This window comes from Protobothrops mucrosquamatus, unplaced genomic scaffold, assembly GCF_001527695.2.
Source record: "Protobothrops mucrosquamatus isolate PMUCROS unplaced genomic scaffold, P.Mucros_1.0 scaffold39, whole genome shotgun sequence".
In the NCBI taxonomy this organism is placed as follows: Eukaryota; Metazoa; Chordata; class Lepidosauria; order Squamata; family Viperidae; genus Protobothrops; species Protobothrops mucrosquamatus.
The window spans coordinates 91,694-115,230 of NW_015386421.1; the positions used below are offsets into that span (position 1 = coordinate 91,694).

The following is a 23,537-nucleotide window of genomic DNA, read 5'->3' on the forward strand; positions in this document are numbered from 1 at the left end:
GATCTCTTGCCTCACAATACTTCCATGTTCCTCACTTCAGGTGCCCTAACAGCTCTTTCAAGGATAAACATGTCATGATACTTTTAAAGCATATTTTCAGGATATCAGAATAATAGAGTTGGGATCTTGGAGGTCTTCTAATGATTAGTCCAACCCCCTGCTCAGACAGGAGGCCCTATACCATTTTGGACAAATGGGTGTCCAATCTCTTCTTGAACTGTTTGAATTTGTTCCTTTCTGCTATCACTTGACAAATGCATATAGCAAGGGCATGGATAATTCACATGTATATAAGCGTTCATAGAATACAAAATGAAGGATGTTTTATTTATTCCAGATTACAGTAGGTTGAAATAGGGCAAACTGTTGCTCCTTATTGTTAACCTTGGGCTAGGAATAGGAAGCCACAGATTCTCATCCTCTTTTACACATAGAAGCCAGCTGAGCAATGTAGGTCCAATGTCAATGTTTCTTAGCCCTAGACTAGACACTAACGTTGAAAAATATGTATCTACCAACCTGAACTAGACCAGTGGGGTAGATTACAGCTCTAGCCTTCAACAAAGAGGACTTCATTGTGCAGTGGATTGATTTGGACTAAATAATAATTCTTAGTTTTGCAAATTCCACAGAAAAAAAAAGATAAAAGTAGTCCTCGACTTTCAACAGTTGATTTAGTGACCATTCAAAGTTACAATGGCACAGAAAAAAGTGACTTATGACCATTGCAGCATCCCAATGGTCACTTGATCAAAATTTAGATGCTTGGCAACTGGTTCATATTTATGATGCTTGTAATGTCCTGGGGTCATGTGATCCCCTTTTGCGACTTTCTGACAAGTAAAATCAATGGGGAAGCCAGAGTCCCTTAACAATCGTGTTACTAACTTAACAACTGCAGTGATTCACTTAACAGGTGTGGCAAGAAAGATTGTAAAATGGGGCAAAACTCACTTTACAAATGTTTGACGTAGCAACATACATTTTGGGCTCAATTGTGGTCGTAACTTGAGGACTATCTGTAATTCCAGGCAAACTTCATAATAACTTTGAAGGATTGGGGAGTGGGACCAATAGTGATGTAAAGGTTGAAATTGTGGAGGCAATGATCTGTAGTTCCCAGGTGACAGAGAACTATTATGTAAACATAGTTCAGTACTTCTGCCTTCCAGAGAAATTGGTCAAGTTCCATGAACTTGGAAGAGCAAGAGGAAAAATTCTAGAGTAGAAGCTGTGAATGTAAATATATAGCCCTGGACTTCTCTGTAGTGTAGTTGCAGCCACTGTTAAATCAGTGACAAAGCTTGCATTTACAACAACTTTATAATAAAATAGTTGTCTTGAACCACTTCCACAATTAATTAAACCAGTTGTTATAAATCACTGTTTAAAACATGCTGCAATTGTGCCACCTGTGGGAATATACATTTATTGAAATACTTAAAAGATTTCCTCCTACTGATATAATTTGCAGCCTCAAAATTGACTAACACTTTCAAGTCTTCCAAGAGACATCTGAAGCAGTTGCAATTATACACTACTATTATAAGCTATCAAGTCTGCGGGTGTCATCTTTTGCATTTCAAAACCATCTTTTGCTTTAACAATTGGATCCTGCAACCATCATAAACGCATGCCTGTTCCCAAGCACCTGAATTCTGATCACATGACCAGGGTGACGGCAAATGCAAGGACCAATCACAGGTCACATTTTTAATGTCATTGTAACTTTGAACACTCATGAATTGAATGGTAGTAAGTCAAAGACTACCTGTGTCTGTATCTTGAAATAGCAGCAAGGACAGCTAAGAGTCAATTTGAAATTGTTTCTGGGGATTTTGAACAATGAAAATAGTATGGAATAGAATGTAAATGACCTAATGAGCAGCAACATATTGCTATCGGAGCAATAAGTAGCAGTCACTAGTTTCCCTACCTATCTTCATTCTGCAAGATGTTGTCCTACCTGTCAGTAGAACAACCATTAGTATCTCCTTTTCTTTCCATCCATGCTTTACTCTTTCTGTGTAATTCTCTTCTTTTTCTTTATCTGCCATAGTCTTTATCTGCCATAGTCCTTTTATATAATCATTCCATGTAACTTGCTATTTCAACTATTCCTTTCCTCTTTTTATCTATTTTCTTCAACCCTTTTACAACATTTCCACATGATATATTCACAAGTTCTAAGCTGATTCTGGTATAAGATTTTATGCCAATATCTGACATTTAAGTTGATTTATTTAAGATTTAATTGCAGCACATCTCAAATTGCATCAAAAAAAATTTTTATTGCAAGACTGGAATTCTATTGAACTTGTGGATAGGCTGTTTTTGCCATTGGTGGAAACTCTTATGCCATCTCAGGGAATAAAGCTAGCCTCTTCCCTTTTCAAGCACTGTAGCTTCATGTCAGGGAAATAACGTTACAAATCCTATATGCAACAACACTGTCTTGGATATTTTATAGCTGGTTCTCATAGCACAGTGATGTCGAACCTTTTAGAGACCGAGTGCCCAAACTACAACCCAAAACCCACTTATGCATCGTCGAGTGCCGGGTGGGTGTGTCCCATTGGCTGGGTATGGCCAATTGGGTGGGCATGGCCAATTGGGTGGGCGTGGCTGCGGTGGTAACGGCAGACTGGGTGGGACTAAAAAGTTCAATCAATTCCAACTTTGCAAGATCTTTTTTTTTCCCGGGAGAAGTTGAAATTGACTGATTGAACCTTTTTTTTTTTTTTTGCACACGGCGGTGGAGGCCTAAAGCGAAAAGGTTTTATAAAACCCAGCTGAAGGCCTAGGACTGGGGCGACGGCGCATGTGCCCACAGAGAGGGCTCTGAGTGCCGCCTCTGGCACCCGTGCCATAGGTTCGCCACCACTGTCATAGCAATTTCCAATTTATTATTTTTTTTTGCAAACTAAATATCTGAACGGGGTAAGGCCTGGTGGAATGTCATTCTTTACACTTTCCTATTTGTCAGCTAGAGATTTTACAATGTATAGTAAGATTTTGTTTTCCAACATTGTGCTTTAAATTGTAACTCAGATTCCTAAAGTCTGATTTACTTTAAGAATGTTATCATTAGATATCAGGCCAGCACCTTAAAAATCAGAAGCATATTCTACTCATGATTCGCATTCTTTATTATACACAAACCCTAAATAATTCTGTCAACTGAATAGGGCTACTAAAATGTTTCACTTCCTGATGCCCTTCCCCTTCCTTCCTTACTTTTTCCATTTCTGAGCTCACAATTCTTCTAAATCCCAAATAAATATACATTACATTTTCTGCACACTTGGGAGCATGCACCTATACTGTAACAGAAAAAGTTTTATGTTATCACCAGTGGTGAGATTCAGCCAGTTCGCACCAGTTCGGCAGAACCAGTAGCTAATTTTTTGTTGCCCTGGCCCAGAATGGACTTCCAGAAGCAGCATCCACACAGAGAACCGGTTGTTCACATATTTATTTATTTATTTATTAAATTTATTTAATATTTAATTTATTTAATATTTAATATTTAATTTATTTAATTTATTTAATTTGAATCCCACCACTGGTTGTCACCAAATTGCCAGTGCTCAAACATATATTGGTGTGCACACGTGTACGCACAGGGACACACATGCTAGTGCAGCACTAGTGGCCCTGTTTGTGCATGCAGCATGCGCTGGTGCTGTGCACATGTGTGAACAGCAGCATACACCACCACCCCGCGGCTAGTGGCTCCATTCATGCATGCGCAAATGGGCCGCACAACCCACCCGGGCTAGCAGATCCATGCGCACCCATGTGCATGTGCAAATGGGGTCACCAGTGCTTGCATGAGTGGCGGGGGAATGCACGCCCACACATTCACGCATCGACCAGCCATTTCCATGGCCCGCTGGCCAAGAGCCCACGGCCCGGGACCGGGCCGTGGCCATAGGTTGGGGACTCCTGCTGTATACAATATAGTGTTTCAAAAACAAAGAGAATAAGTGTCTGGTAGTGTGCATCAATTTAATTGTATCAATTTCAACAATGAAATTAAGCCTTTCAATGGAAAGGTGAAAAGTTGTTATACATAGTGATCTAGTGATTACATATGCTGTGTCTATTTTCTTAATTATCCTAAAGAGAAACCCACAAACGAATCTCAAGACTGGATTCGTACTGCATACAGTACTAGATTAGAGTGGTTAGCTAGCTCAATGTAGGTGAGCTACAGTACCTTAAGATGTGTGACTTCAACTCACAGAATTCTCCAGTATTTTCTCATAAAATTACTGGGGAATTTTATAGGCTAGCTAGGGATTTCGGGAGTTGAAATCCAAACTACAGGTAATCCTCGACTTACAACAGTTCATTTACTGACTGCTCAAAGTTACAACGGCACTGAAAAATGTGATTTATGACTATTTATCAGAGTTACAACCTTTGTCGCATCCCCAGAATCATGTGATCAAAATTCAGATGCTCGGTAACTGGTTCATATTTATGACCTTTGCTGCGCCCCAGGATCACGCGATCCCTTTTCACAAGCAAAATCAATGGGAAAGCCAGATTCCCTTAACAACCAGGTTACTAACTTATCAACTGCAGTCTCACTTAAGAACAGAAATGCTGGGCTCAGTTGTGGTCGTAAGTCAAGGACTACCTGTAATTAAGGTTGACAAACGCCGGTTAGTTTATAGTTCAGCGAGTTCTCCAAAACCAATCAAACGAGCAGTTGCAAAAAGAAAAAAAAATGCTTCGCTTTAACTTCTTAGCCACGCGCCATTCAGCCACCAGCCTCTCCCCTTTCCACCAACTCGCTGCTCCCTCCGTTGCAACCGGGCAGCTTCTTCTCTCGCGCGGTCTCCGACCCTCTCGGGGGAAACGACCTTCCAGCTCCTCCGTCGCTGTCGGCAGCAGCGCCTCCACCGCCTGCCGCAGGACGGCGGACCTCAGTGAAGCCCTCTCGGCTTTTCCTGCTGTGTCGCGTCACGTGCGCCTCCCTTCCCTACAGAACTTCGGCCTGACCGGACTCCTCCTTTCCTCCGGTCGCCTTTTCCGCCCGCCTCTCTGGGGCCGCGTCTTCCGCGCTTAGGTGCGAATTTTTGGCGGCTGCCACTTTGCATCTTGCACCTTAGGATTATTATTGGAGGGGAGGTTGGCCCTCCGTTCGTTTTCGGCGCCGATACTGCGAGAACGGAGGCTCTCACCGGCGTAGAGTCTCTCTTGAGATTGTTTTTAAAGGCAGGAAAATAAAATGAAATGTAAAGAGCTCTCGGCCACATCAGAAGTGAGTACCGGATCGCTCAGCAACCGTGTGCAGGCTTCTCGGATGTCGGGCGGGCTGTAAGCATGCCCTGGGCCTCCGGTGGCCGTGGCCTGGGGGGTAATGGGAGAGCTGAACCCCAGCGATAGTTTAAAAAGAATGACTGAAGGGGAACAAAGGGAGAAACTTTGAAATGATGTATAACGCAAGAATATAACGTGAAACAAAACCTTAAAAGATGCTAGGTGGGTTTGGCATTCTGGAAAAAAAAAAGGTCAAACCATATATTTTGTTTACAGGACTGGCCTGCTGAACTGTTCCTCTGCTGTACTATTAATTTCTTTGTAAAAAAATATGCCACACAGTTAGTTGGTTAAAAAAAATGGACCCAAATGTATTGCTTAATAGATTGTGATCTGATGGGGTAACTAAGGAATGAGGGCAGATAAGATAGTAAACTGGATGCTGGACAGTAGATGGAAAAAAACAAACAAAAAGGAATTTACCATCATTTAATCATATTTACCATCATTTAATCCCGCCCTGAGTCCGTGAGGAGAAGGGCGGGATATAAATCCAAATATAATAATAATAATAATAATAATAATAATAATAATAATAATAATAATAATAATAATAATAACAACAACAACAACCACTTTAGGTATTACACCAGCAGTCCTTAACTTTTCTGGCACCAGGGACTGGTTTCATAGAGGACAATTTTTCTACGGGCTGGAGGGGGGAAGGTTTCACATGCAACCTAGATCCTGTGCATGCACAGATGAAACTTCACTCTCTCCCACTTCTATGGCTCAGTTCCTAATAGGCCACAGACTGGTACTGGTTTGCGGTCCAGGGTATGCTTCAATAGTTTTATATTGTCTTTCTCATTTATGATATGAAAATGGGAATTGGTCCCAAACTCAAATTTGAGCTGAAGATCTTTCAGAGTGTTCTTACTTAAAGAGGGAAGAATTGAGTTATGGTAATTAATCTTACTCATGCTCAACAGTAATTTCACAGTTAGGTCTGTCATTTTCATATGTTCCTGTTTCTCCTAGGGCAGCACTGGAAACTGAGCATCAGTCAGTCAGTTTCTCTGTGACCTTGTCAAGCTATCATGGCTTGTGTGGCTTGCCCCGGCACATGCGAGTTCCCTTTCTTGGCAGATAGACATGCTCGACTTTTGTTAGCCCAGATCAACAAGATGAGATGCGGGCAACACTTCTGTGATGTACAGCTCCAGGTTGGTGAAGGAGCATATAAAGTTCACCGGCTCGTTTTGGCTGCAAGTAGCTCTTATTTTGCTGCTTTGTTTGCTGGAGGGATGAAGGAGTCTTCAAAGGATGTTGTGCAGATCCTGGGTGTGGATGCTAATATTTTCCAGATCCTCCTGGAGTTTATTTATACAGGTAGAAGAATTTCTAATTTTTTCCTTACCATGCTTTGGGTTAACGTCTTAGTTACCTGCAAACTGAATGTTTTGATTCAGTTAGTACTTGCTGAGATAAATACTATTTCGCAAACATCCATGTGCTATTTCAGAATGAGTTAGATAGCATGACATGAGCAGACTATGTTTTATTCACATAGTTTGTGTGTTACTACTGTCTTTACATGAACACAGCATTGGAAATAAATTCTATTAAAATCAACGGCATTTTGTCAAATCAAATTAAGCATGAATTAGGAGTCTGTTTTGCTCTGTTCCTCAATGTAATGATAAAGAACCTACTGTAGTTACTGGTTATAGAAGACCTCTTTCTATATAGCACACTTATTTTCATAAATAGCTAAATGAAGTAAATCTGGACTGGTTTGCACATTTAAATTCAATGGAGAGATTGCCATATAAAGCCAGTTATTTGTACATTAAAATCAATATTTCAAGGATAAAGCTTTCTCTCTGAAATAGTTCTCAGAAAGATGAGAGTGTTATTTTTTTTCAAATTCCCGTATATAGTATGAAGAGATTTTGAAGCAGATTTAATGCACAGCTTTTCTGGTAGAAATCTTTGTTCTGCGCCATTGCATTAATAAATGTACTTTTTACCTGTAAAAGAGTACCTTTGTTCACTATCTTCATTATTTTAATTGCTGTGGAATCTTATCTATTAGCAGTGTACATCAATACCTTTCAAAGGATGGTTGCAGTTACGGTTGCTTGTAGACAAGCTATACAGATAGCTCTTGTTACAACCACAATTGGGACTGGAACTTCCATTGCTAAGCAGTGCGGTCATTAAGTGAGACATTCCCAATTTTAAAACCTTTTTTGTTGAGATCATTAAGCCAATCTGGCTTTCTTCATTGACTTTGCTCGTTGGAAGTCCCCTGATAAGGTCACAAATGGTGATCATGTGACCCAGGACATTGCAACCATCAAATATTTCTTAGTTGCCAAGCACCCAAATTTTAATCACATGATCAGGGGGATGCTGTGATGTTCATAAGAGCAAGGATTGGTTGTAAGTCACCACCACCATAATTTTGAACATTAGTTTCATAAATTGAAACTGATAATCGTAAATTGAGGTTTACTTGTATACTTAACAGTGTTGGTAAGATTTCATGCCAGCTGAAAATCATTCTTCCTTTTTCAGGTATTGTCAGCATTAATGAGAATAATGTCCAGGAGTTGATTGTGGCAGCAGACATGTTTCAGCTATCAGAGGTGGTGGACCTTTGTTGTGAATTTCTAAAGGGACAGATTGATCCTATGAACTGCGTTGGACTCTTCCAGTTTGCTGAACAAATTGCCTGTCATGACCTGATAGAATTTGCAGAGAATTACATCCATGCCCACTTCCTGGAGGTTCACAATGGAGATGAATTCTTGGCGTTGACAAAAGACCAACTGATTAAGATATTGCGAAGTGAAGACCTAAGTATAGAAGATGAATATCAGGTTTTCATGGCTGCCATGCAGTGGATTTTGAAAGACCCAGGCAAAAGAAAGAAACACGTTGTGGAAATACTGGATGCAGTGAGATTTCCTTTATTACCTGCACAAAGACTTTTAAAGTACATAGAAGGTAATGTCTTGAGACCCAGTTTGGTGCAGAGCACGGGGGTCAAACTTGATCGCATCACGTGACGTACCATGACTTTTTTGCCTTTGTGGAGCCGGGTGGATGTGGCCTGCACGTGATGCATCCAGCCCGTGGGCCGCCGGATTGACACCCCTAGTGTAGAGGTTCTGGATTGTAAATCAGAAGACTGTTAGTTCTAGTCCTCCCTTAGGCCCAAAAGCTAGCTGGGTGACCTTGGGCCAGTCACTCACTCTCAACCCAACCCATCTCACAGATGGTTGCTGTGGGGAAAATATGCTAACTTGAGTTACATAAAATAAAGGCAGGACATACAGGATATAAATCTAATAATAAATTGTAGAATAATGATAGGATACTCAGTTACCCAATATAAGAATTAAAAACTGGTTTTATGAAGACATTAACTGTATATACACGTGTACCCTATGTAATAGCACCCTGCCCTATTACATTAAATTTCTGTGATATTAGAACTCCTGTTAATGCATTTATTTATTACATTGTGTATGCTGTCCTTTAATATGATTTCTTGGTGGCTTATAATACAACAGTATTACTACAATTTAAGAAAAACAGATAATAAAGTAAACATACTTATTAAAATGCAACTTGGGTGTAATACAAATTGAATATCATAGCAAATAACCCATGGCATGATGCAAAACACACTGGCACTTGCTTTTTACAATCAGGAAGATACTGGGGGTTTTTTTATTTGAAGGAAAATAAGACATTATGGTAATGCCAGTTTCCCCTGCTTTATAGCCCCCATTGGATTACCCATATCTCTACTTTTTAGGGTGAGAGAGGATCAGAAAGGGTCATCTCTTGTTCTTTCTCCCTAATGGAAGAATACAGATGCAGACGAATGTCTTAGTTGTTTTTCTTTGTTTAAATCTTGTCTAGATATGTGTGGAACAGTGTCCCTCCCACCCCTTCAGTAATTAATCAGGTTTTCAAAGGGGATCACCAGCAGTATAAGGACCAAAAAAGTATTAAGAAATTAACACTTAACCAGTGACTTAAAAAACTACATTTTGCTGTAATTGATAATGTCAGCCTTGCAAGGTAGTTCAGAGAAGAAGCACACCTAGAAGTACTCGCTCTGACTTTATTGTAAGGTTACGCTAACGAATCTTGGAAATCTGAAAGTCCGTCTCTTTCCACCATTCACCTTTATAGTCCAAGACACTAGGGTGTATCCCTTCTGAGGCACGCTGCCATTCCTTCTGTGAACTCAGCTACATCCTGTCTCTCTTCATCCTGTCTCTCAAGGTCATTCCCGTATAGTTTTTTTTTAATAAAAAAAATGTAAACTGCAGAAATGTAATTGAGCTACAAATTAGGTACAGGTAGTCCTTGACTTATGAACGTTGCTTAGCGACGATTCAGAATTACAACCTATCAGAAAAGCGAGACCTATGACCCGGATCCAAACTTCTAATGCTTGCCCCCCCTCCCCATGGTCACATGACTGCAGTGAAGGCACTTGGCAGCAACATGGCCGCATTTATGGCCATTTGTCGTGTTCTGCAATCATGTGACCATGTTTTATGACAGTTTTCCCGAAAACTGGTCCTTCCTTCCAGTACTCTGCAAAACTGCACCCACAGTGAACAATGGGTTGCAGCGTTTGTACTTCTGACTGCAGCATTTGCTTAATGACCGATGCAAAAAAAAAAAGTAAAATTGGGTTGGTCACATGACCAACTCTTTTAGGACCATTTCAACTTACGGCAGTAATTGGCAAGTTTCATTACAGTCATAAACTCCAGGATTATTTATATTACTTGATGGTTTTCTTTCTCAGGGATTCCAGATTTCAGTCTTCGAGTAGCCCTTCAAACTCTGTTGAAACAATACTGTGAAGTCGGTCAGTCTCCCAAAGAAAATAAGACGAGCAGTTTTTTCCAGGCCACTAAGACCCGTCCACGGAGAAAAGCTAGGAAGTACATTTATGCAGTAGGTGGGGATTCTTAGCTTTTAAATATTTGGAAACCTTAATTAGTCAAGAAATGCCTACAAAACACATGATTGTTTATCCTGTTTCCCCTCCTTGTGTAGGTGGCTATACTCGGTTGCAGGGAGGCCGTTGGAGTGATAGCAGGGCTCTTAGCTGTGTGGAGCGTTTTGACACTTTCAGTCAGTATTGGACTACCGTGTCTTCCTTACACCAGGCTCGCAGTGGCCTGGGTGTTACAGTAGTTGGAGGAATGGTCTACGCTATAGGAGGTAACTAAAAATCATTGAGAAAAATATAGGCTATTGTTTTTTATTGCTCATTTGATAACTGTTAGCCCTGTAAGTCCAGACAAGAAGCACTAGTTCCATCTTCATTGTAAGGTTACATTAACAGAATCTTACAAGTCTGAACCTATTAACTCTCCTTTCCTTTTACCCTTCAGAAAACTAGGGAGGGTCCCTTCTGAAACATTTCCTAAGTCATCTCACCTTCTGTGGGCTGAGACATACATGCTGGTTGTGCAGCTCTCCTATCTCCCAAGCTCATTCCCACATACCATGACAATAATTTAATTATTTAAAGGTGAGAACTTATCTCTAAGATTGATCATTACAGAGAACTTATCTCTAAGATTGACCATTACAGAGTGCATAGGAGCTATACAATAACATCCAAAATTTACCATATACACAGTAAATCATAAAATAGGTGGCAGCCTTTTCATTGGTAGGTACTGTGCTTACCATTTTTAGGACATTTTATTGTGATGATGTAAAGTAGGCAAATTTGCCCTAAGCATATGGACTGTTGCTCTAACAATTTCCTAATAGAAATTCTTTGAATTCTGCACAAGCGTGGCTTTCTTCCTGCCATGATTGTTTCTGTGTATTTTTTTCCCCTTCCAAATGTCACCAGCTTTTTCCAGTTCTTTTAAATGTTATTCAGAGACAAATATTATTAATATAACATTGTATTATTATTACTACTATTATTGTTGTTGTTATTGTTGCTGTTACTATTACTACTACTGCTATTACTATTATTTAATTCCAGCCATGATTGTTTCTGTGTACTTTTTCTTCCTTCCAGATGTAAATTTGCTTTTTCCAGTTCTTTTAAATGTTATTCAGAGACAATAATTATCAGTAATATAATATCTATTCAGGAAAAGTGTATTTGGAGGATGAAAAGGGCTGATCAGAACTACAATTCCTTTAGTGAAGATTTATGCCACTCAGTTTAGAGATTGCACAATGTGCTGTGGTCATCTAGCTTTCTAGCAGCTTTAACTTGTAATCTGCATTAATAGTGATTCAGATTGATGAATTGAGCCAGCACTCTGCCCCAGTACAATAATTGTCTTCACAAGCTGTTGTAAAACATACTTTCTGTATGTTCTTATCTCTTTTCCAAGGTGAAAAAGACTCCATGATTTTTGACTGTACTGAACGCTATGATCCTATTACAAAGCAATGGGCAACTGTAGCTTCAATGAATCATCCCCGCTGTGGCCTTGGAGTATGCACCTCTTATGGGACTATCTATGCTTTGGGCAAGTCTTTTGACTACTGAATCTATAACTTTAAGTTAGGAGCAATATTGTATTTGGGTCATGTACTCCATAGTATGGCAGCTTTTGAATACACAGTAATAAAGTCTTCTTCAAATCATGTGAGACATTGGGTGATTAATAGCCTTTCTGGTAACTAAACACAAATGTTTTCCTGAGAGATTCCAAAGGTAGGGATATTGCTAAGGTGCTGCTAGAACAGATTCACCAGCTTGCTTACCACCTTGTATCTTTTGTAAGATAATATACAGGATATTTAAATTTAATTATTGCTGTATGCTACATAATGTATTATACTTTGTTTTAAAGCCAAAGCCATGTAATATTAGAACCCGTGCCACTAAAATTGCGTACATTTGTAAAACATGTTGTGAGGAATGTTTAGGTATTAAGGATATAATCTACATTACTTTTATATTGATTATATATCTGATTGTCTCAAGGATGTGACAATCCATTTACTATGCAATATTCTTTACCTGCATACTGACCTTGATTTTCAGGAGGCTGGGTTGGAGCAGAGATTGGCACCTCTGTTGAACGTTTTGATCCTGAAGAGAATACTTGGGAAATTGTAGGCAGCATGGCTGTGCCACGTTACAATTTTGGCTGTTGTGAAATACGAGGTGAGGGATTTTGAATTTTGGGACCATTTTGCTTAGTGCAAATTATACAATAGGCAGCAGTCAATCTACACTCATTATGGTTAATAACTATATCCAACACAGCAATCCTAATAATTGCAAGTGTTTTTACTGTGATAAGCATTAACATTTCCAGATTCAGCATTATAGATATTGTAGGAGGAGAGCTACATTAGTTTATATTAGCTAAAAATGAGGCAGAACCCAGTAACAGATTAATAGGTTTTATTAAAAATCACCAGCTTAGCTCATGAAAGCTTAAGCCTTTTAATAAAATGAGTTAGTCTGAAAGGAGAAACTTCCTGACAGTTAGAACAATTAACCAATGGAACAACCTGCCTCCAGAAGCGGTAAATGCTCCAACACTGGAAGTTTTTAAGAAGAGACTGGACAGCCATTTGTCTGAAATGGTGTAGGGTTTCTGCCTGAGCAGGGGGTTGGACTCGATGACCTCCAAGGTCCCTTCCAACTTTATTATTATTATTATTATTATTATTATTATTATTATTATTATTATTATTATTATTATTATTATTATTATTATTATTATTATTATTATTATTATTATTATTATTATTATAATATATACAACTTCAGCTGAAATCCTATATATATTTGTTGGGAATAATTGAAGCTGACTCAGTTGGGCTGAATTCTAAGTAGACATGCATAACATTGCTCAGTTAAGATGTGATCAGAAAATTTGATATCCTCGTAAGATTGTCCTGTTTTGAAGAATAAAATTCAAACGCACCATTTACAATATAAAATGGTTTAAAACAGCCCTTATTCTTCAGAAATTACAACCTGTAATTTATTCAAGAGCAATCCCAATAATGAAAGCTATTGATTTCCTCCTAGAGGTGGGATTGCAGTTAATTTTGCATGATGGCTTCTTTGTCACCAACTGTATTCAAATGGCAGTGCTCTAATAGGAAATTGTTATATTCATAGGTTTAATTTATGTTGTTGGAGGCATTAGCAATGAAGAAATAGAACTATGTTCTGTGGAAGTCTATGACCCGCTAGCTAAGCGCTGGTCTACCCTTCCTGAAATGGGCACGAGAAGGGCATATCTAGGAGTGGCTGCTTTGAATGACTGCATCTATGCTGTTGGAGGGTGGAATGAAACTCAAGGTGCTCTTTCAACAGCTGAGAAATACTCGTTTGAAGAGGTAGGATTTAATTTTCATGTCAAAGTAATTATTTGTGCTGCCTTTTAGAATTTTTCCCATTTTCTTTGAATGTATTATCAGTATTGTATCTGATTGTTCCCCAGAGTGGCACAAGCAGTTTATGCTTCTAACTCTGTGTACAAATGTTATATAGCTGAAGGAATGTCTTTCTGGGACAAATATCAAACTAAACTGAACAAAGTTCAAAGATAACCTGGTGATCAGAGTCAGTTTGCCAGCCCAGGAAGAACTTCCAACCAGACATAGATTTTCAAGGGACATAGGCAAAATCTGAGAAATTTCTCTTCTTCTGCCTAAAGAACCATCAAGAATTTTGCTCCTGAATCCAATTCATTACACAAATGCTAATATTTTCTGTCCTGTCTCTGCATTTTTTCTGGATTTGTGAGTTGAATGAATACTATCTTTGTCTTTGATTGCTAATAAATAGCAGTAGTTTACCCTGCCAGTGCACGGAAGACCATTATAGCTGTTCTTATGTCTGTAGATTTGCTCCGGAAGGCAAATGTAGTATACTGCAAAGATAATTCTTTTGGTTTTATTATCAGGAAAAATGGACGGAAGTTGCTTCAATGAAAGTCCCAAGAGCTGGAGTATGTGTCATAGCTGTGAATGGCTTCCTTTATGTCACAGGAGGCAGGACTGCCAGCTACGATACAGCTGCTCCTGTAACTTCAGATTCTGTGGAAGTGTATAATCCACATACGGATAGTTGGATTGAAACTGCTAACATGATCACGAGCCGCTGTGAAGGAGGTGTGGCAGTCCTTTGAAGAATACCATGCTTTAAAAAAAAACCCAGCAAAAATTGAAGTGTGAATTTAAATGCTGTAAAGAAATCGAAGATTTGGGTAGCTCTTAAGAAAGTGTGTTCAGTTAGAAGATTTTTAAAGCATATCCAGAAGTTTACAACAATTGTTAATTGAAACTATTTAAATCTTTATTTAAACTGGAACAGTTTGTAGAGACAATTCTGACAATAGAAACTTCTTGATTTTTAATATCTGCTATTGACATTTGGAAAGTTTCTGTTGGTTTATCATGTTAGGAACCTCGTTTGAAACAGAGAAAGTTAAAATTGGCAAATCCAGTTCAATATTTAATCTTGAAAATCCATTGTTTCTTTGAGATTTGTTAAAGGCCCCTCATTCTGGGGCAATATGGGATTGGCTAATGTGACTCAGTGATCTAATTCACTTGTCAAACTAATTCTTCCCATAAGATTTCGCAGCTTACAGTAGTATTTATTTGCATTTCTTAAGTTGCCCAACCACATGACTCTGTGTGATGCACTTTAGATTTATTTGTACATCAGATAACAAAGAGGGGGAGGGAGGGAGGGAGGGGGAGGGAGGGAGGGAGGTAAAGAGAGAGAGAAAATGGTCATCCCAGCAGAGCATAGTGAAACCTCTCTCTTAGGGAGCTCATTTTCCAGCCTAGCCCAATGCGGGGAGAAAGAACGAGGTCTTCAACCCTCATTAAAAGAAGAGGTTTGAGACTGTTGCAAAAGACAGAGACTGAGAATCCAAGCATCCTGGATTGTGTCAGATGTCATCCTTTAATGATTGAGACTTGAAGCATACTGAGTCTGTTTAATGAAATAATGAAAAAGAGACAGTCCCTCAAACAACTAGGCCCTAGGTCAGGGGTAGGCAACCTTGGCTCTTTTATGACTCGTGGACTTCAACTCCCAGAATTCCTGAGCCAGCATGGCTGGCTCAGGAATTCTGGGAGTTGAAGTCCACGAGTCATAAAAGAGCCAAGGTTGCCTACCTCTGACCTATGTCATTTAGTGTTTTGTAAATGGTAACCAAAATCTTGAATTGCACCCCAAAGCTTCCTGGTAATAAGTGCAGTTCATAAAGGAAAGGTATCTCAGGATTGCATTATGGTATGCCCATAACTGCTCTTGTCTGCACAATCTGGACCAGCTGAGCTTTCTAAGTGGTCTTCAAGGACAGCCCATGTAAAGTACACTGCAGTGGTCCACACATGGGAAACCAAGGTATGAGTGACTCAAAGCGGCTTCCTGAGTAGAGTTGGTGCTGAAGATGAATGTCTAGCTATAGCTGCTATTTAATTTTTGAGTAATTCTGTCTGGGGAACGCAACCCCATTTAGAATTAGAAATGGAAAGTCTCTGGTTCCCTAAGATACATGCACCCACATTTGGTCTTACTGGGACCTAACTGAGCTTAGGTCTGTTGCCCTCCATCCACACCCCCACAGACTCCAGGGACTGGGATAAGACCCGATATCACTTGATCAACTAGGTTAAGGTATATAACGTTTTATTATCATGGGTATACTGAAATACCTGACCCTATGTCAACGGATGACCTTACCTAGTGGCCTCATGTAGATGTTAAACAAGAGGGATGAGACCACTGAGTTCTCTACACCCTACAGGTCAGGGACTTTGGATTTCATTTCTCCAAATCCACCAACTGAAACTGGCTATGTAGAAATGTGGAGAGGCATCACAATATCATTCCCCCAATCCTCAGTTGTCCCAAACCGATTAACTGTGATAATACTGAAGGCTATTGATAGCATCAACGAATGTCAGAATGGTTGCACCATCCCTGCCCCAACTCTGCTAGCATAATGGCTTATGGCAGTGATGGCGAACCTTTTAGAGACCGAGTACCCAAACTGCAACCCAAAACCCACTTATGTATTGTCAGGTGCCGGGTGGGCGTGGCCCACTGGGCAGGCGTGGCTGCGGTGGTAACGGCAGACTGGGTGGGACTAAAAAGTTCAATCAATTCCAACTTTGCGAGATCTTTTTTTTTCCCACGAGAAGTTGAAATTGATTGATTGAACCCTTTTTTTTGCACATGGCGGCGGAGGCCTAAAGTGAAAAGGTTTTATAAAGGCCTAGGACTGGGGCGACGGCGCGCGTGCCCACAGAGAGGGCTTTGCGTGCCACCTGTGGCACGCGTGCCATAGGTTCACCACCACGGGCTTATGGGAATGACCTTGAGAGATCGGGCCTAGCTAGATAGTGAGGGAAGGGGCAAGAGGCTCAGAAGAGACCCTAATTTCTTAAGAGTATGATTATCTGGCATTGTTACAACACCAGCAACAAGTAGATAAACAGATGACCTATTTGCAAAGTGCTATGATAGAAACTAATGCAATAGCTAGGACAAAGTGTGTCCCAGCTCAGTCAAAATTCAGAGGGGACCAGGATCAGTTCCAGATACTCACTGCTCAATGTGGTGGGCAGGCTGATGCCATTTCCCAGTGATCACACTGTGACTTTTGTGCCGAGTTTGCTGATGGAATCTGAAATATTTTGGGTCTATACATTCTGATCTTAGCTTATCAATAGCTACTACTGCCAGAACATCTTCCCACATATTTCACCTGGAGTCCTCCGTAATCCTGGCCTGTTCCTGCAACTTATACATTAAATGGGGGGAAATGTTTCAACTTGGTTTCATTTTTGTTTCATAAAATGTTTCAGCTTTGTAGCATAAAGGTGTGTCCTTTGGGAGGTAAATCAACCTCATAGGAGATAAGCAAAATCAAACTTTATTTTGAAAAATATAACTCAAAAAAGATACAGGAAGTTCTATTTTTAAGAAAACACGTAAGGCTCTCAGCAGACCACAAGATGGTGCTGGCCTGCTATAAGAAGTTATCTCAAAAGAAAGATGTCATCTGAGAAACAGGTAATTTCTAGCCAAAATTACACTAAATGCTCTACATTTATAGAAGCAGGATTATAGTTTCTAACATAAGTAAAAGAAATCAAAGCAATGCAATGTCTAACAGGAATAGTTATCTATTCCTTAGAGAGATAAGCTGAATCCAAAAGCAAAGTCCTCTGCTTTGTGATCTTGGTACTCCTTCAGTTTGTGGTAATTCCTGCCATGTATCAGAGTTGTTGGGAAGATGGTACACTCCACTTATTTTTCTGTCTCGGGTGCCAAAATTCTTTGCTCTGTCTCCCCAAAGATTTCCCTTTGTCTTCTGAATGAACAATACCTTTTCTGTGTTTAGAGGGCAGAAGCTGAGGGAATCTCCCAAACATACATTCTAAAGCCTATAGCTGAGAGGTGGCGTACATTCCAACTGAAACACTGTCTGCCATTTAGATCAGGGAGTCCACACTATTTTGAATGCTGGGTGGCTATTCACAAAATATGCATCAACATTTATGCTGACTGATGGAAAACAAGGTTGACTCTGGGCCTACACAGTACAATGAATACAGATACATGCAGGAGATAACAGTAGGTTGCAACCAATTCTAATAACATATTCTTCCTCTCCTCCTACCTATCATGAAATTTGCTCTGCAATTTAGAATAAATCATTGGAAAGGCTTTATATTTAACCTTTGCCTCTATTTGACTTGATTCTTAATTGAACTTGAGACTTCAGAAGCCTTCTGCAGAAAACAAAATAGACTGATTTTTCTCTAACAAAATGATAGCTTACAAAAACGTGTTACTTGATTTTAAGAAAGTTATGAATTTAATTTCATGATGCACTTACCCAATCTCAAACAACATTTGCCCTATTATAAGACAGCACAATGGAAATTCTAGTTATTTTCAAGCCAAATATAACAAATGTCTCCACTGTACTTTGTACTGTTATGGAAACTCAGCAATAGACAACTAAAAAAAAGAAAAAAAATTGTAGTCAAAATTTTGAGAGAGTATTTTATTACAGTCACAGACTAGCACAAGGTTTTGATCAATTGTGTGGCACATTTAAATATATTTCTCTTAAAGCTCAAATGTATTCTTAAATCTTTCTGGTAATTTTGATGATAAAAAAATAGAAATTGTTTATATTGAGGGGTTTTTTGTTATTATAGTAAATAGCAATCCAACACTTAGCACAAGAAATTAAAACTTCTAAAAACTGCTCAATGCAAAAGATTTTATATTTTCCGTTGGTAGTAATAGTTCTATAGTTTTATGTCTAAATATTTAGAACATATTACCCAAAGTATAAGAAAAGCATCCACTATGTGGAAATATTTTTGGCTCATAATTATTCTTTCAAATCACTGAAACAATTGTGTGTTATCCAATTTCCTCAAAGCTATCTTACTGCTTTCATTACAATTTGTTGGTAATAAAACTTTAGCACCAATCCCAGTAGAAGTATTCACTGCATGCATGCACGCACACACATGCTCAGATAGCATGGAAAAGCCATTAAAACAACTGTGCTGAGCCTTCAAGAGGATGTGCTGCCAGGTTTTAAGTGAAGTACTGCTCTACATGCTTCACATAACCCTGGTATTGACCCACCCAGAATTAATTTCCAAGAGTAATGCTGTGAATTGTTTCGTATTTGTACCAAATTTGGTAAAAAAATAAGAGAAACTAAATTCCACTAAAGCCACACAAATGAAAACCCAAGTAATCTAAAAAAAATAAAATCTACTAGTATTCAGCACCTACCCTCCTTTCTAATTTGCTTCTCTATGCTAGTGTTATAAATTTAATGAATTAGATAATTCAACTATTATTTTCTGTTCCAATAATTTTCCAAATTCATTTCATGCATTGTGAATATTGTTTCCATTCTGTATTCTGTTTCTCCCACAAGGCTCTGCCTTTTGTGTGTGTTTACTTAGAATCGTCTGTTTCCCCAAATTTAAAACTTAGATATCTTTCAGGATAGAAATTCACATAAATTAATGTGACAAATATAGTAAATGCGGCCACTAGAGTTAAAATTAATAGCAAGGCTTTAAACCAGTTGGGATAGGTGGGAAGAAGAACCAAGTCATTATTAAGGGCTATCATTAAACCTATGATAACCATGATTCCAGCTGTAGTGAGATCTTTACAAAGCAAGGTAATCCAGGCTATTATAGAAGGAACTATACTGTTACCCAAATTACGCCAGTCAGGTTTTGCAGGACTTCCTTCTGGAAGACTAAATCCCCACCTGACCCCTCCTAGGAAAGACAATATAGAGGCAGCATATGCAATTTGAGCAAATGCCAACTCAGGGTAGGAGGCTTGCTGGATAGCCATCACTAATGGCACTGAAACAAATGGAAATAATATTGAAGCTGCTACGTAAATGGCAGGTTTGGGAGAGTCCTTAAGTGATGCCAAGTCAACTAGTCGAATATCCTGATTATCAGATGTAGGTTCTGAAGGCCTTTTTTTGTTCCAGCTGCAAGCAGAGGAATGGAATCCTTGGATCTTAGTTGTGCACAAAGCTGGCTTTTTAGATAACGGTAATTTTGACAGGAAGCTCTGACGGTATTCAAGAAGAAAATGGCAAGAGTTATTCCTAGGCTGCAGAAACCTTTGAAGGTGAATTATCTGTAATTGCAAATATAAACATGCATGTCACTGAAATGTGTGAGTTTAAACCTGCAACTGCTACACATTTTGCCTCAAACTTATCCTTTTTAGCTAACTAATTGCAAAATCATATAAAACTTCAGTCTTTGTCTTTAGGCTATTACATAACCACTCTTATTTGGGAACTGCAATAGATTTCCATTAAAGGCATGAAGCATCATGAATTCACATATAATTTACTAATGCATGACTGACAGCAAAAAAAATAGGGGTGATAAAAAGATTCAAATTCAAAACAAGCCATTTTTATTCATAGGAAGTGTTTGGATGCTGTCCGAATAAGACAGTCTTTCAAATTCAAAATATTTTCCATATTTCTAGTATCTTTCCAGAGAACATATGAAGTCTAGGTCTTCACTGCACTGCATGTACTTGAAATGCACAAAATGAATATTGTCAGAATATTTCCCGGTACCTACATTTATAAGGGAAAAGTATTTCTCTTTCTATTCATAAATTACTGCATAACACTGTACTATATATTTAGTACTATTAATAAATGTAGAACATGTTGATTTTATGCCTTCATTCTGATAAAAATAGATTTTTTAAGAAAAACTCATTTAAAATGTAATCTCTTTTAGCATTAACTGCACACATTAAATATTTGGGGAGATTTTTGTATTTCACAAAAGCTACAAAACAAACTTGACATCTCTCTTAGAAGACAAATATTAGGATTATCTTCTTTTAACCCAGTGTGTAATAGAAGTTGTTCTCTTAAAAAAAAATTCCAATTCAACTGTCTGGGAGAATTTTACCTTGGAAGGAATTTGGAAACCACGTTGTATAAAATGGAACATTTTCACAGACCTTAAAAGACAGAGAAAAGGTTAGATGGTTAACATTAGAGTATCATGCATGAATATTGGGTGATATTTTCCACTTCACTAAAATATGCTACACTGAAACAATCTCGATGAAGTATAATTTAGGCATGATATATCTAAGATATAGCAGTCATAACTGGAAAGTCAACTCCAGGAAGCCTAGCAGTTAAAGCTGTTGAAAGACATTACAATGATGTCATTATATAAACAGCTTTATTATTCTAATACTAGATATCAATCCAACATTATACGGTATATACGCAATAACCATATTATACTGTGTTATGTACTATGTATCCCCAGATCCCTTTGCTTATGCCTTCAAAAACTCAATTCCTAATAACTGAGATAGAGAAAGCTGTATGGGTTTTTTGGCCTTCCAGAATATTTGTTCAACTTTCCAGTCTGGTTGCCAAACAAGGAATTTCTTGTTAGTCTCTTATCTGAGTACCAATCAAATCTGGCAGCAGTTACCTTTTCCAAGATCAGCTAAGTATTACCACCACTACAAATGACAATTCCCTAAATTAATTTAATGGCACAGAAACTCTCCATTACACTAGCAATATTTCAAATAAAAATATGCATTTAAGTCACATCTGTACACGCTCTAACCTGTAGTTAACTAATCAGGGTTACTGAATTACCCCAGTTGTCTGGCTTCACACAAATACTAAATCAGATGCCAACCATGCTACCAAAACACATTTGCAGAACACATTCATCCACAAACTAGCCTTAAACATCCCTAATATGGCACTCACAGACTTCTCTTTTGATGTTAACAAGACTCCATTCTCACTGATTATACTACTTTTATTTTGATCATTTTAAATTAAGCAAGTTGGCCTCAAGCATAATCACTGTTGTTAAGGATAATTTCAGTCTCACATACTCTGGAGTAAAAAAAAAATTCCAGCCTAATGTTCTGGAAATACTGTAGTTTTACAATGTCCATCCATTTTTACAATGTCCATCCATTGTAAACATGGATGGACATTGTAAAACTACAGTATTTCCAGAACATTAGGCTGGAATTTTTTTTTTTACTTCAGAGTATGTGAGACTGAAATTAACCTTAACAACAGTAATTATGCTTGAGGCCAACTTGCTTAATTTAAAATGCTAACTTGCTTAATTTAAAATCATCAAAATAAAAGTAGTGTAATCAGTGAGAATGGAGTCCATTCTGTCCATCCAGAAAAATACAATAGACAACATCTAGGGAAGCTAGAGAGAAGCCACCTTATTAGTTGGTCAAATCTACTATCAGAACATTCTCTCAAAATACCAAATGTGCCCCCTGACCCACATGGCTGGATATTCTGAACCCTCAACTACATTTTAAAACATGTGAAAAATCTAATTTAAAACAAGATTTAAATTTCTCAGTATTATTAAAGCCTCAGTATTATTACAATGTACTAACTAGCTGTGGAAACAAACTAGCAAAATAGTTTCCTCAAATCAGCATGTACGCCACATTTCTGTATGATAAAACATAATAGTCACGTTCAACTCTTCATGATCTCATTGACAGTCCATGTAGTTTTTTTGATACCAATCTAAAAGTAATTATGTTATTGTCTGCCTGTTCAAATTCAGAGTTATCAGTTTTGGTATTTCATAGTGGTCTCCCATGAAGATCCAATCATCCTTAGCATTTGAGATCAGTCAGGATGTATTGTATATGTGTACTCTATTTATATAAGCATACAGGGCTTTTTTTTAAAAAAAAAAATCCCTTTATTATTTCATAAGCAGCTCAAGTCAGCACACATACATAATACTCCTTCCTATTTCCCCTTGAGGTGGGTTGGACCGAGAGTGACTGACCCAAAGACACACAGCCGGCTAGAACTAGAACTCAATGTCTCCTGGTTTCTAGGTCAACACCTTAACCGCTAAACCAGTGTTTCTCAACCTTGACAATTTTAAGGCATGTGGACTTCAACTCCCAGAATTCCACAGCCAGCAATGCTGGCTGTGGAATTCTGGGAGTTGAAGTCCACATGCCTTAAAATTGTCAAGGTTGAGAAACACTGCGCTAAACTAAACTTACCTCTCAATTTGTTTTAATTTTTAATTTCAATTTGAGAAATACATTTAAAACCCTTCTTAAAACTTAAGACAAATCCTTCTTGGTTTCTCCTGTTATTAAACCGAAAGTAAATTCCTCTTTCCTTTACCTGACTTCGCGATCAGTTACCTTATTATTTTCACTCTGCTGCTCAACCCCACGTCGCCACGTGCCCCCCTCCCCATTTACATGACCGGAGATACTCACCATATACTAGCAGGAAAAACTGAAGGAGGTAATAGAGAAGCGAACGCTCAGAGGAGAATCCAAAGCCAAGTCATCCGATATTTGATTCAGTTTTAGCACACAAAAAAACAAAAGGGGGGGGGGAACGTTGCAAGATGGCTTTCCAGGTTCGCACAGTAGGCTTTCCAGAAAGCCAGATGCACTCTTAAAGCATAACAACCTACGAGTTTCGTATAATATTGTACGAAATAGGAGAAACTTATTTTTTTCGGGCTAAGTACGACCCTGGTAACGTGCAAAGAGACTTCACCAACACCCGAGCCGTTATCCGCTTGAAAGGCAAGGCACTTCCTTTGCTCCCATTTAAGTCCGCCGGGTATACGTGTCAGGCCAATAGGCTCTCAGCCTG

General features: G+C 38.6%; 2 protein-coding genes across 2 annotated transcripts; one reads left to right on the forward strand and one right to left on the reverse strand.

The window, feature by feature from the left end:
* The first annotated feature begins 5,241 nt into the window (after window positions 1–5,241).
* Window positions 5,242–14,662, forward strand: IPP (intracisternal A particle-promoted polypeptide). Its single transcript, XM_015811378.1, has 9 exons — window positions 5,242–5,275; window positions 6,316–6,666; window positions 7,858–8,289; window positions 10,118–10,273; window positions 10,372–10,539; window positions 11,685–11,822; window positions 12,344–12,466; window positions 13,439–13,659; window positions 14,229–14,662. Exons 2-9 carry the CDS (start codon window positions 6,375–6,377, stop codon window positions 14,451–14,453), a joined length of 1,755 nt encoding a protein of 584 aa, XP_015666864.1. The 5' UTR covers window positions 5,242–5,275; window positions 6,316–6,374; the 3' UTR covers window positions 14,454–14,662.
* A 2,563-nt stretch (window positions 14,663–17,225) lies between these two features.
* TMEM69 (transmembrane protein 69) lies at window positions 17,226–23,259 on the reverse strand. Its single transcript, XM_015811305.1, has 3 exons — window positions 23,150–23,259; window positions 20,794–20,845; window positions 17,226–19,990 (listed from the first exon to the last, which is right to left on the reverse strand). The coding sequence occupies exons 2-3, from the start codon at window positions 20,833–20,835 to the stop codon at window positions 19,280–19,282; spliced, it is 753 nt and encodes a 250-aa protein (XP_015666791.1). The 5' UTR covers window positions 20,836–20,845; window positions 23,150–23,259; the 3' UTR covers window positions 17,226–19,279.
* Between the last annotated feature and the right edge of the window lie 278 nt (window positions 23,260–23,537).